The 15,428-nt window shown below is 36.9% G+C and overlaps 1 protein-coding gene across 3 annotated transcripts in view; it reads right to left on the bottom strand.

Annotated features, from left to right (window-relative positions):
- pdgfrb (platelet-derived growth factor receptor, beta polypeptide) overlaps nucleotides 1-15,428 on the bottom strand; it is a 71,225-nt gene that overhangs the window by 39,004 nt on the left and 16,793 nt on the right. For 2 of the 3 annotated variants that reach the window (XM_022665586.2, XM_049474830.1), the window contains exon 2: nucleotides 1,329-1,408. In XM_022665586.2, the coding sequence (XP_022521307.2) occupies nucleotides 1,329-1,377 (49 nt within the window). In that variant the 5' untranslated portion in view covers nucleotides 1,378-1,408. Of the gene's footprint in view, nucleotides 1-1,328; nucleotides 1,409-3,845; nucleotides 4,098-15,428 lie in introns of those variants that run through there. The other variant, XM_049474832.1, reaches the window with a different exon arrangement.

Genomic DNA, 15,428 nt, shown 5'->3' on the forward strand with positions numbered 1-15,428 from the left:
TAGTTTTTGCTTCTCGTGAGGTACTTTTTGACCTGGTGCTTTTTCACTCCTACTCAAGTTATTATTGGTGTGTTGGTACTAAGGTACTCCACCTACATCTGATAATATCTACAGGTGGTTTCTTTTATCTTTAAAACAGCCAATATGTTACCATATATCACAACAACAATCATTGATTTCTAGAGTATCTGTTTTTGGCTTCAGTGCACAAGTGAGCTGGAACTCACTACAGGAAAGACAACACTCTGTTCTCAGTCATTTTAAACTACTAATCTCTAACCAGCTCCACACAACCTGCGACTGTTATTTGTTATTATTTTTTATAATCATTTGTTAAAATGTCATATGATTTTAGCTGTATTTATATTTAATATAATTCTCATTTACCATTCTTTGTTACTGCTTTTTACTACTTAATAGTTTGCTGTTATTGTTATATTTTGTTTCACTCTTTATTTATACTTTTTATTATTTATACTGTTGCTCTTTTACTTTTTATTATTTTCACAATTTTTGTGTTTTGCATATAACAGATTTCATCTCTTGAATGTAACTATTATATTTATATTTATCTTCATTTTTTTGTATTTTATTGCATTTTTATATAAATTACATATATAATTTTTTATTTAATTTCTATGTACTATGTATTATCTCTTTCAATTACTTGGTAAATATTGGTTACCCTCAATGTACTCATGATTTAAATAGAGTGACTAATGCTGTACAGTTGAAATAGACCTACAGTACCAGTCATTAGAAATTTAGTATTGGAGACTATACTAAAGCTATACAGGAACACATACTTTAAACAAAACGTTTTAAAAAACAGAATGTGTTTTATACTTTAGTTTCTTCTAAGCAGCACATTAAGCTTTGAGGACAGATCTGCACACTCTTGGTACCTGAAATAGTCACCTGGAATCTTAGCGTGTTGAAGGAGTTTCTGGAGGTGCTGAACAAGAGAACAATAGTTGCTGCTCCAGCTCCTCACAAATCACCATCTCAGTTGATCAGGTTTAGATCAGTGACTTGTGGATGCCACTACTTTTTTTATTGTTTACTACGTAATTCCATATGTGTCCCTTAATTGTTGTCATGTCTTTAATATTAATCTACAATGTAGAAAATAAGTAAAAAATTAACCAAAACAGTCAAATCCAAACTTTTGACTGGTATTGTATATTGGAATGCTTACACAGTAAAAATCTGAAGAAACCTAAACTAATATGTATGTCTGGAGTGTATGGAGGTTAGTGAAGTTAAAGTAGCTGATTTTCAGGAGTTGGTAACTCTTGCATCACTTATATTTCAGTCCAATCTGTTACCTGTTATGAAGTTGATCAGTGGGAAAAAGCTGACACGGGCTCCCTTCATGATGTCCCGCCGGTGGTGGATGGTCCTTATTCTGTGGACAGTGAGAGAAAAACAGCGATCATCAGCTTCTACCAAGAATCATCCAAGAATAACATCCACAAAAAAGAAATTAAGGGTCTGAAAAGCCAAATCACTGAGGAGCAGCTGATCTAAACAGAATCTGAGCAGAACTCTTTGCTCCAGAGCTGAGCAATGAATTGAACAGCAAATTAACCAGCAGCCTCAGAAACTGAACTCCAATCTGCCTTCTTTTTATCATTAGCCGCCTGATACAGTGCTGTGTTGATCGATGCAGAGAGTGAGTACACACAGAACTGGAGGGAACGGTCGGTCCTGGCCATGCTCCACTGCACACACACAGAGCAGAGCTTCACACACTTCGTTACTGCTGCATTGTTCTTCATCTCTCATGGGTCTTTGGCACGTACTGGCATACCAAACAATACACTCAGCGATCTCACCCCCCTTTCGAACCTCAAAAATATTCCAGAATGCTTCTCACTCTAGGAGTGACACACTGTGGACATAGTGTAGAAATCTACACAAAAATCCCAGGTCAACAACATTAAACATTACCCAGTGAGGTCTAAGTGAAATACAATAATAAAACATGAAAATAATACCCTTAACGTTACTGTTTTACACTAATCACCAGAATCATTTCATAGTAGTGTTTTGTCTAGTTTGGCTAGTTATGCCATGTGAATTAAAGCTAGGTTAGCTAATTATGACATATAAATTAAAGCTAGGTTAGCTAGTCATAACTTAAAAAATAAAACTAGGTTAGCTGGTTAAAACGTAGAAATTAAAGCTAGGTTAGCTAACTAGTTAACTTAAAACAAGGTTAGCTTGTTATAACGTATAAATTAAAGCTAGGTTAGCTAGTCATAACTTAAAAAATAAAACTAGGTTAGCTAGTTAAAACTTAGAAATTAAAGCTAGGTTAGCTAACTAGTTAACTTAAAGAAAGGTTAGCTAGTAATAACTTATAAATTAAAGTTAGGTTAGCTAGTCATAACTTAAAAAATAAAACTAGGTTAGCTAGTTAAAACTTATAAATTAAAGCTAGGTTAGCTAATTAGTTAACTTAAAGAAAGGTTAGCTAGTAATAACTTATAAATTAAAGCTAGGTTAGCTTGTTATAACTTATTAATTAAAGCTAGGTTAGCTAGTCATAACTTAAAAAAATAAAACTAGGTTAGCTGGTTAAAACTTAGAAATTAAAGCTAGGTTAGCTAACTAGTTAACTTAAAGAAAGGTTAGCTAGTAATAACTTATAAATTAAAGCTAGGTTAGCTAGTTATGCCATATAAATTAAAGCTAGGTTAGCTAGTCATAACTTAAAAAATAAAACTAGGTTAGCTGGTTAAAACTTAGAAATTAAAGCTAGGTTAGCTAACTAGTTAACTTAAAGAAAGGTTAGCTAGTAATAACTTAGAAATTAAAGCTAGGTTAGCTAGTTATGCCATATAAATTAAAGCTAGGTTAGCTAGTCATAACTTAAAAAATAAAACTAGGTTAGCTGGTTAAAACTTAGAAATTAAAGCTAGGTTAGCTAACTACTTAACTTAAAGCAAGGTTAGCTTGTTATAACATATAAATTAAAGCTAGGTTAGCTAACTAGTTAACTTATAGCAAGGTTGGCTTGTTATAACGTATACATTAAAGCCAGGTTAGCTTACTAACTTAGTTAACATAAATCATGGTAAGCTGGTTAATTTATAACTTATAAATGAAAGCTAGGTTAGCTAGTTAAATTAAAGATAGGTTAGCCAGTTATGACTTATAAATTAAAGTTAGGTGAGCTACTCATAACTTATACATTCAAGCCAGGTTAGCTAGTAAATTAAAGCTATGTTAGCTGATCATAACTTATAAATTTAAGCTAGATTAGCTAGTTCTAACTTACAGTATAATACACCACACTAAGCAAAAGCCCAAGCTCAAGCCCATTAATTCCATATCACCAAGATGAGAGATCATTTGATTAAACAAGACCTTTCAGTCTAATTCAGACCTTTATTTCCTTTATCAGGATTGATTATTGCAATAGTCCCCTACGTGGTCTTTTCAAAACTAGAAAGAATTTAGCAGGCAGAATTCTCACCAGGAGGGGAACACATTTCCCCCATTCCTAAATCACTACACTGGATAACAGTCTGTTACAGAATAGACAATAATGTGCTGTTACTGGTCTAAGAAAGGAACTAGTCAGTTAACACAACAGATAGCACAATCTATTAAAATAATCAGTGGTTTTAATGTTATGGCCTCATTGGCCTTAGTACCTCAGTAAACAACAATGACAAACTACTACTTTTAATAATAGCAATCATAATATACTAATAATATTCAGGAACACATTCCCTTTATCAGACGTGAAACACTGCAGGCAGTGGAGAACCAAGGGACAGGCTCTTCACTGGATATTTTATGAAGTTGTGAAGATTCAGCACCTTCTCACTGACCATTCATCTGTCCACACAGGACACTAACTGAAGAAGCAGCTTCCTTCATTCCTGATAAGCCCAGCAGCCATCCAGCAGAAGCCTGAGCAGCTCTCTCATCACCGCTCTGCAGAAATAAACACCAGTGTTTGGTGCAAACGGCTAATTAGAGGGAAGCCAGTGACCCTGCTCCTGCTCTACAAGCTTTAAAGGTCAGTCACTGGGGTCAAAGGGGACAGACACCCAAAACTCTACAGACCAATCACAACGAAGGATGAGACTGTCTGTAAACAAACACTGAGGGAGGAGGGAGGGAGGGAGACCGAGAAGGAGAGACAGTGAGAAAAAGAGAGAGAGAGAGAGAGAGAGAGAGAGAGAGAGAGAGAAAGAGTTAATGGCCGAGTAAATGACCGACAGAATAAAAAGAGAGAATGCAATAGAAGAATGATAGTGAGAGGAAGTAATAAGTGAGAAATAGATAGTAGGTAGAGTGGTGGACTAAATGGAAAAAATACTAGCTGCAAAAAAAGGAAGTCGGGAGAAAAGAAATGAGAGTGAGAGTAAATAAGAGAGTGATAAAAAAGAAAGACAGAAAAAACGATTTGGACAGCAGGAAAGAAAACCAGAGCCTGTAGGATAAAAGACTGTAGGATGAGAGTATTTAAAGAATAAAGGACAACAAGACTGAAACAGAACATGAGAAATTAGATAATTTAAGGACGAAAGAGATAGAGTGAGAGAGTAGGCAGAGTGGTAGAATGAAAGGAGAGAGAAAACTAGTTAGAAAGAATGATACAGAGAGGTAGTAATAAGAGAGAGCAGGATAGAAAGAACTTATAAATAAAAGAGAGAGAGAATGACAGAGAATGAGAGATAATGATAAAGAGGAAAAAATAAGAAAGAAATAGAAATAAAGGACGAGAAAGACAATAATAGATAAAGAGTAAGAAAGAAACAGAGACAGACAACAGATTATTAACAGTAATGGAGGAGAAAAAGCATGAAAATAGAGAGTGTTGGAGAGCAAGAGATTGAAAAATAGATAAGAAGTAATAGAATGATAAACAAAGAAGAAACAATAAAAGAGCTAAAGAAAGAGAATGATATAGAGAGGATTAAAGATGGAGAAAGAATGAAAATGTAAGGGAGCGAGATGGAGAGAGAATGATAGCGTGAGGAAGTAATGGGGGTGATTGTTGTGGGTGGACAGGGATGGAGCAATCAGAAGTGGGGTGTGTGTGTGTGTGTTGTGTGTGTGTTGACGTCTGGAAGCAGTTAAAGCCAGATCACAGTCCAGGATGCAAAAAAAAAACAGTCCAGGGTGGGAAAGGCAGCGAGGGCGGAAGAACAGAGTATGAGGCGGAGGCGGAGGAGTTGAACGGAGGAGAAGGAGTTGGTGAAACATTTGAGAAATGAGTTGGTGAAACATTGAGAAACATTACATCACAAAAATGTTCTAAACTCGTAAAGGTACTGCCAGCTGTAGGGAGCTATTTTTTTCCTCCTAAATGATTTCTGAAGACCAACCAGTGACTAACAGCTGACTCAGAGTCTACATTTTAAACGTCCTAATAAATAACAGATACAAAACCAGTTTCGTAAACGTCCTGTGCACAAAACCCAGTGTTCCCTATAGCAGTGAGTAACTGCTGAGTGCTGTGGTGAAGCACTGATAATTTACTGCACATGTTCTGCTGTACAGAGGGGAATCACCTATTACTAACAGCTCTGAGTACTGAGATAAAAATGTCAATACAGCATTACAATACTTGTAATAGCTACTAGTATGTTTGCTATTTTCCATTTTATTCTTAGTATCTGTAATATAGTTTAGTTTACTATAATATAGTTTGCTATGTTTAAATATACATGCTTTCATTATAAAGGTTGTCCACAAACATCTAGACAAATACATGTAATGATTATCCTGAATGCATTTAGCTGACAAATATCTAGTCCTTGTAGAGAAGCATTGCTATTAGAGACTTGGACTTTGTGTAGCAGATAAACATGGTAACACGTTCTATATAAGGTTTGTCTATTAGGCTCTATAAACACACTCATAACACATCATAATGCACTCATAAAGCACTACAAACATGGTTGTATATATTTATAAAAATCCATAACACATTATAGCCATGTTTATTCTGCCTTATGAATTATGATTGTAATGCATATAACGCATTTTCAAATTTTATTTCCCAGTTTTATCCAATTTTCTCCCAATTTACACGGCCAATTACCAAACCCACGAATGAGGACTTGCCCTATCACTAGTGATGCCCCAACACCAGGAAGGTAAAGACATGTCTCTTCTGATACATTAAGTCATGAAGTTGGCCACAGCCTCTTTATAATATATTTTTTAACTGCTGCTGATGTAGCATTGCTGTGTAGCATCACAGTATAGAAGAAAAGCGCAGCGACTCGGTTCCGATACATCAGCTCACAGACGACTTATAAATGCTCTAAATTACAATATTTTTATTTGGAATTTTGGAGAAATGTTGTACATAGTTGTTCATATGTTGTTCATTTTACTCAAACATATACCTATAAATAGCAAAATCAGAGAAACTGATTCAGAAACTGAAGTGGACTCTTAATTTTTTCCAGAACTAAATATACTCATTATTTAATAACCCTGAAATACCTAGTTTGTAAAATGCACCACAGTACTCTTATTCAGAACACACACATACACTCACTGTGCATTGTTGTTGTGTGGGAGAAGAGTTTAATGAGCTTTTAAATTTGAGTAAAAGCTGCATTAAGGATTGAGATTCCCACACATTTCTCACAAAGGTCACTCTGGGACACTTTCCCGCTCCACAGTCAGTTCATAAAATGCTAACAGTCCCTCGCGGGGGGTAAAACAGAGGCAGAGGGATGGAGAAGTGGTGTTATAATTGTTTGGGGTTATGCGTATGTGTGTGTGGTTGGGGATGTGTGTGTGTGTGTGTGGGGGGGGGGGGGGGGTGGGGGTTATGCTGTGTATGTTCCCAGAATAATCTTCAGTTCCTTTCCCATGGTCTCTGATACACAAGGGAGAAGTTGGGGGGCACCCAGGCTCTGGGGTCATGCTTACAGTAGAGACGGCATCGTGTAACACTGAGCCGTGTAGGGAAACTGCACATCATTATTATGAGGATCCGTTATTATCATTACCATGAAGAAAGTTCTGCGCCAGATTTTAAAGCAACCATAACAATGATGCGCAAAAAATGTTACTATATTATTTTCCATTAGTGACTAAAAGGCAGAACTTTCTAAACATGTGGCTGTATTATTACTATCCAATAACAATCCCGAGCTAAACTTGGCAGTGTTATAATCACTTAATCACTGTCTAATCACAGTCCTGGCTGAAATTAGGGCATGTGTATCACAATAATAGACCTGTACTGTTAATGACGATTAATTTTCAACAATGAAATTTGTAGTCCACAAATTTAAATAATCAACATTGTCAATTTTATCGACTTATCCTTGCAGCCCTATGTATGTTGCATTTATTATTTTTCCTGACAATAATACATATACATATATACACACAAATAATGTGACCTGTGATAACACTGATATATATCCCAATGTCAGGGTAAAACACAGTAAACTAAGATCGTAAATTAGTTGCTGCACTTTTTTTTTTTTTTTTTACCAAGGTAAGAATAGTATCTTTACCCTTAGCCATTCAGACTAGCTGAAGACCAACAATTTTGTAATAAATTTGGGGTGTGTGGTTGTAATCACTGTCCAATCCCAGTCTTATGCTGAAATTGTGAGGTGTGGTTGTAATCACTGTCCAATCACATTACAATCACATTCCTATGCTACATTTTTGGGTCATGATGGGTCATCACTGGCCAATTACAGCCATTGCAAATTGATGCTAATTCTTTAAAGCACCAAGAGTTAATTATCTAATGTAGTAGAATCAACTAGAAAGTCTTTTTCACTGAACAGTAGAGACAGTTACTTAAAAAAAGGCAGTGTACACTTTTTAATATCCTTGATTTTAGTAGAAACAATGATGTCCCATGTATCCCGATACTTCTGGTGCTGTAGATCTATCACATTTTCCTATTTCCTTGTGAAGCCCTCTGTTGCAAAAAGGGGGAGGGGAGAAATAATGTTTGGATAAAGAGCAAATGAATAAGGTGGTAAATTCACTGCCAAGCGGCAAAGGCAGGCAAATGAAAGGAGCTCTGAATGGGTTCCTTTCAGAGAGAGAGAGGGAGAGAGAGAGAGAGAGAAAGAGAGAGAGAGAGAATACAGGACAGACACAAAGAGAGAGTATGCAAAAGTGAGAAAGAGAGACGGTGAGAGAGAGGGCAGCGAAAGCAAAAAAGAAACAAAAGAGACACAAAGACAGAGTTCAGTACAGAGCAGACAAGAGTAAAAGAGACAGGGGTGGGGGGGTTGGGGGGGGGCTGCGGTAGTGGTTGAATATTGGCAGAGATTTGAGGACCAACTGTGTGGCTGAATTTTTGGTGTGAATGTATTGACGTCAGTGTCAGAATGGGGTCTTTTGCAGGTCCACTCTGCTCCCATCTGAAGAGAAACACCATGGCTGACCGGTAAGATGGATTTCCAGATATTCACAAAACACTGCTGCCATAAACCTTCAGGCATACACTGAGGCCACACAGAGGCTTGGCAAGCTCTCAGAAGCGAGGCTGTGGCCTTTGAGGTTTGCTTTAAAAGTTATTGTCTGACACTGTACTACAACAGAGTGTATAGTGTACAGTGGAATAGAAACCTATATAAATACCCATATCTTTATTGCATTATATAAAGCCCAGTTCATCATATCAGAAACATTTAATCACATAAAACAGCATTATAGCATTATGCTGCAAGAATTTACCCTTTAAATGTAATGGTCTCAATGGTGAAAGTTGAAAGCACCACTACATAAGCAAAAAGGTTCTCTACAAATTAAAGATTTTAACTGGTAGAGTCTTATGTTGAAGTAGAAGGAGGAGAACATACCAAGATACATAAAAAACTGTAATTAAAAACCAGGGTTATTCCCTGGAATAGTGATTTCTGAACTCTTAAAACTTTATGAATGTCGGGTGAGGGTTCAGGGAGGACGTGGAGGCGGACGCAAATGCAAACAATAATAATTTTAATAACGTAAACAAACACAAAATAAACATAAACTTAACAAAGAAAACAGAACTGAGCATACATCTTTTTTGTTATTTCAGCCATTTCTCATTTTCTGCAAATAAATGCTCTAAATTTGGGGGAAATTTGGTCTGTAGTTAGAATAAAACAACAATGTTCATTTTTTCTCAAACATATACCTATAAATTGCAAAATCATGGAAACCATGGTATTCTACTATAGAGAAATCATTGCTAAAATCACCAGATTCATTCACTCTGGAAAGTCTGCACAACAATGCATGATTTATAAATAGTTAAAATATGTTTTTGGATGCTCAGTGAAATTACACATGCTCACCGAAATCTTACAGACTGTATTTTTTTTTTTTTATTTAGTATGGTTGTACCATGCAAAGACAGCCTCGGTGTACAACTGATTCTCGACTGAGTGCTTTTTGTTAGCAGTGAAGGGCCATGAGGTCAAGAGCTCGTCTGTGTTTATATCAGGCTGTATGGTGATGGTCATACACAGGAGACACCAATCAGCAATCAGAAGCGCAGCGTACATCACGGCTCTGAAGACCCTCGATGTGCGTATGTGTGCAGTGATGGGAACCACTTGCCTGCTTGACCCTTCCCACCATCACCAACACACTCAAACGTGACCGAGCGACTGCGTCCCATAATTCCCTCATGAGAAAGCGCTGCCTGAGGATGTGCTGTTGGAAGTGTGTGTGTGTGTGTGTGTGTGTGTGTGTGTGTGTGTGTGTGTGTGTGTGTGTGAGAGTGTGTGTGTGTGTGTATGATCTTTTACACTCCACTAAACTACGCCGTAGCTGCATGTCTCCTGCGGGATTATCTTTATATACTACAGTTTGTTTTACTTCGACATCTGGCAGTGATGTTCTGCCCTGACTCAAAAGGCGGGAAATGTTTTGGGAAAGAGACTTGGGAAGGGGAGGGGGTCATTTTAGCCCCCTAAAAAAGCCACCGCTCTTAGTGTACAGTCTCACGGGAGAACCCGACAGCTTTGAGGAGAAAATGAAAAGACAAAAAACAGAAATACATTTAAAAAAACAGTATCAGATCTTTCTTTACACACAGCTGGAGGACCTCCAGCTTCCTGTGGGTTGAGAAATGTGTGCGTCGCCCACGAGTGGGTGTGGGAGACGGACACGGAGCAGCACCACGGCCATCCCGAGCCTCCGACCCCCGCACACAAGCATCTACACCACGCATCCACACTCACATGCAGTACACAGCATGACGATGCATCTGAAAATCCCCTCTGACACAATGAACTCCTCAGGCACTGTACAATACCCTCTCCTCTACAGCCCACAACCACTCATTACAGGTTAGTTTGGAGAATCACAGACTTCCCAGAAAGAATGATTTGTATTCCCCTCATTATTTTGTCAGACTCATTGATGTTTGAGTTAAGGTGACAGTCAGTGGTTTTGATGACTGGGCAGTTAACAGCTACTAAAATGTTCACACACTCCTAGAAGAGGTGCTACGCTTAAACGTTCAGTTTATGTGTTAAAATGTTAGGTCAAGTGCTTTCACATACCTGTGTTAACCCTAGAACACTAACATTAAAATTAGTAACATCATCACCAACGTTGGGTTTACACTGTATGACGCGTTTTGGAACCCTTCTTTAATTTTGCAACATATAACATCACATAAATAAATAAAAAATGAATTAAAATGAATGAATTAAAAATGAATGAAAAAATATTGAAAAATCAGGTAATCCTTAACAGGTAATAGCCTAACAAAAACAAAATGCTGCTGGGAACTTTGGTCCACCCATTTCTGGGACATGTAAGCGCCTGATTTAAATACACAAACACAATAACATCAGGTAAATTACGCCCATAAAATATGTTACTCTCTATTAACGCACGCCTCTTGAAAAAAAGCACAGATGGAAGGAGGGAACCAACCAACCATAACATTATTGACATAAATAAGCGCCCTGAAGCTACCCAAAGTCCTATACAACTCAGACAGCAGTAACACAATAAAAAAAAAAAAAATTGTGTGAGTGAAAATCACCCGGCGTTAGCATTCTAGGATAAAGTAGCTTTTTTGGTCACCCATGTTCAAAATTTGTTATTCTGAAAAGTTAAAGGACCAATATGTATTATATTTTCTGGACAAACTCATAGAATAATCAGGATGTTAAAACACATGCTAATGCTGATTAAAACATGGGTAAATATTGGAAATATTAAAATAGATTGAGCCCAGAAGGACTACAAGACTTCAGGACTACAATTTGTTTTGTTTTTTTTGAACAGGTAAGCAATGAGCTTCAGCTAAGATTCGCTGGCCTCAGCTATTTTTTTTATCACATCCACTAGCATAGTAGGAATAAGCATTTTACAGGTAAAGTGATCCAGACTAGTGCTGGCTAACCAGAAGAGAAGATCAACTGTTCTCTGAAAAGCATAAAATGTAACATTTAAGCAAATGTTTATAAAATATATACAAATTATTACTTAATATTAATTTTATGTTGTAAAATTTTAGAGTGAAACAAAAAAAGGAATACTTAAAGAAATCTTAGATAACAGTTTAGTTAAGGCTATGGCTTGTTTGCAGTCATTACCAGGGAAGTTTTTAGGTTTTTAATTTTTTTTTTCATTCCAAAGAAAGCCAACAAAATACATTGAAATGTGCTTCTTCAAGAACTGTTCATAAACAAAAGAAGCACTAAAACAGGTACATACATTTATTTTACTAAAGAATGACAAAATAATAATAAAAATACAAAAGCATCTGTCCACAAAATAACATAAGAGTTTTAAATCATATTAAAATATTTTGTTTGTTCTACTGACTTGAAGTGGCCCAAAAAATGTATTTTATAATTATAAAGCAGATGGCTTTTCATGAACAGCAGATTACTCATCAAATATCACATGATATTTTGAAAGCTTTGCTGACTCAAAGACGAGTCAGTTGAGGCAGTGAATTGCTCTTTTCTTATCTTAGCTAATAAAGGCTTGAGCAGTAGCACTGGTCAAAAGAATGAACATAAGTGTCTCATAAAGCTCTTCAGTTGTAATGATGTCTGTCCTTTAGTCACTGATGGGTAAACTATTAGTCCACTAAATCCCAGCCTGCCCAGTGATATAATACATACAAAAAATAAAAAAATACATAGCATATGGGGGGAACCAACCAGATAGGCCAGTGATAAAACCATTAGCGCTAATAATCCTATTATGAAGATGTTTTTGACTTGCTTGAACTGCAGCGGAAATTGTTGGTGTCCAGATCCGGATAGAAAGGAAATGAATAGCCTATCTATTTGGTGACCTGCCAAAAAACGTGTGCCTCCCACACATAACTTTATGGCCTTTTCAGACTTTTTTATCCCGTTTTCCTGTGCTCATTTACCATTTATACATGACAGGGTTAGTATAAGGGTCTGTTTCCCCCCACAACCTAAAACCTTGGCATCGGTTATGGGAAAAGTGATCCACTGTGTTCTTGTTAAAATAAACGCTTTCCTTTTTTTCTCCCGTCCATTCCCTTGAGACAAGACTTCTGCTATCTAGAGAGCTCTCCGGCTCGCGATCCACTCCTCCCCCAGACCCCCAAAAGAACCTAAACCCCACCCACTCCGTCACTGACCCCAAACAGATTTGAGCTGAACCCAGGCAGGACTGTTCTTATGCCCGTACCTCACTGTTAACATCCTTTACACAAATACCCCCAATCAGATTTAAAACAGGAATATTTGATTTAGAGCCATATTTGTTCATGCAAGTGTACAATCAGTTTCTTAAGACTTATGACTTTAAACCACTGGCTTTGATAACATCATATTTTGGAACTGCTGCAACAGATATTACATTTCAAGCCATTATCGTGTTATTTTTGCATGCCTTCAACAGCAACCCTGGCGCTAAAAGACTGGCGCTCAAAAAGAAATGCAAAACACTCCAAAACAAAGACAGGGAGACATAAATCAACTGCATTCCAAATATAGTTTCCCACTTGAAGAGAAAACACACAGACAAACTATGACGCTCCTCTTACAGTCCGTTTTATGTCACAGAGACAGAATTTGACCAAAATGAAACATATACAGCTCTGTCTAAAGCAATGCTGGAAAATCGTCTACCACATCTGCTAAACAAATGAACTTTCAAAGTCGCCTCTGTGCAATTATGACAGCGTAAATAGCCCCAATGTATTTTCCAAATCAAGCTGAGAACTTGCTGAACTGAACCTGTGAAAGCTGAAAAAGTGCAAGCAGGGAGGATTTGAAGTTTGGATAAGACCACTTCCCGTCTGAAACGCTGCTTTAAACATGACAGAGCTTACCACAAACCAGCTGCGTCTCCCCAACAGCAACAACAATAACAACAACAACAACAGCATGGCAAGATATCAGCGCTGGGAACCGTGACCAGACTCCAAACATGGAGTGACGAGAGATGAACAAGACACTACACAAGCTCAGAAAAGCTTTACAGTGGCAATCAGAACCTGATATCTAGTTCTTCAGGACTTGATAAGCTGGCCTTATCACTGTCGACTCAGTCTAGAGCGACCACTTAAGAAGTTCAAGAACTTTTTTATGTTGTGTAGAGTGGCCATGTTTTGGTTTTCATAAAAGAGGACACTGGGGGAACATGGATGTCTGTAGTGGTTAGGATGTTGTGGCTGTGAGGCTTCGAGTTGCATAGAAGGGAATCAAATATCTCAAAAACCATGCAACTATGAACATGAACACTGATACAAAAACATTTACATTATATTTATTCATTTACCAAACCTAATGAACAGCCTTAACTGTAAGTAAAATACTAATAAAAACTGTTAAACTGACTGCTAAAGTGACAGTTCATAAGTGTATGGATTTAGAGAGCTCTTTGCAACCACTACTTTTAATTTAAAAAAAGAAAAATCGTTAGCATTGGTGCTTTAACCACTTTTGTTACATTGGTACGCATTACTATGACCATTGCAAAGTACTTCCGAATCGAACCAATTCCAATACTTTATCTATACACTCCATAAATGAATTATAATTAGATATAGATTGAGAGTTTTTGAGTGCTGCAATGACCCATGGAAGCAGTTTGACCAATGGTTGCACATAAATACAGGAACACATAGACCAATAGCGGCGGTGTGAAGGCGGGACTTGAACTGATGTGTCTGAATCTGTAGACATCGGCACACAGAAGCAAATGCTGATGTGAAATCAAAGTGACAAATTTTGGAAACCCAGGCCAGGTGCATTTTTCACATCCTGAAAAGAGAATCTATGGTAATGTTGATTTTCTTAATTACAATGGCACACTGTTCAAAATAAATGTTTGTAAACAGTTCTGTTTTTTCTTCACCCTCATATAAGTGATTTATGAATTTACAAGAATTCATAAATCAAGGGGTTTTTATAGAAACCACAAGTGGATCAAGTCTGGAATGTTGCTTGTTGCCAATATTGGACACGTTACTCAAGATAAAATACCTGATGATTTTATTTTTATTTTACTGTCATTCAAGAGGCATTAAATAATACAAGGAATTTAAGTTATCTAAATGTTTGCTATTTAAAGCCTGTCTAAGAGATATTCCTGCAGTGATACAGAAGAATGAGTGATCTGATAATAACTAGTTTCTTAGATTAGAAAGTCCATTTCAATATATTATGCTATATAAACTCCTTCTTGCTTAGATAACCGTTTACACAGATTTATATTTATAGTAATATAGTGGTTTATATAGTTTATATAGTTTTAAATGGTTGCATTGGTATTCCAGGAGGTCACTTGGGGGTTGACAAGTGATGAGCTATGTTGTTCGCAGAATACGCCGCAGCATTCAATGTTCTTTCATCCATTATCCTACCTGCTTCCCCAAAGAAATATGGTGCAGGTAGCAGCATGCTGAGTTAGGGTGTGCCATATCGTATCGCACGCGATAATATCGCCAACATTTTTGAATATCGTAAACGATATTATACCCTGAAATATCGTGCCATAACACTCACCCCTAATTATCACATCAGGGTTCTACTTTTTTGCTGTTTAAGCAAAAGAAAATTTCATACATTTCTCATTTCCTATTATATATCTACTAGAGACAGATTATATCTGTCCAGTATCATTCATTTTACTTTAATCCTGGATATATATGGACATGTTTGGAGTTCTGTTACAAATCTGCTAAAATTCTTGTATTTTTTTAACATCTCAGTTAGAGGTGTGCAATATCATATCCTATACAATAATAAAATGTAAGTTTTGTTTTGTTGCAGTAGTTTATTTTTTATTTTTTTTGTCATATCGGCAAGAGTATCGTTATCACGATATTACCATGAAATATTGTGATATTATTTTAGGGCCATATCGCCCACCCCTAATGCTGAGCCAGGAGGAGCAACTACAGCAACACTTTGCTCTCTACTTCAGGCCAGTTGAGCATCTGGTTTAGCTGGAATTGGTATTTT

The sequence above is a fragment of the Astyanax mexicanus genome, chromosome 2, assembly GCF_023375975.1.
Source record: "Astyanax mexicanus isolate ESR-SI-001 chromosome 2, AstMex3_surface, whole genome shotgun sequence".
Classification (NCBI taxonomy): domain Eukaryota; kingdom Metazoa; phylum Chordata; class Actinopteri; order Characiformes; family Acestrorhamphidae; genus Astyanax; species Astyanax mexicanus.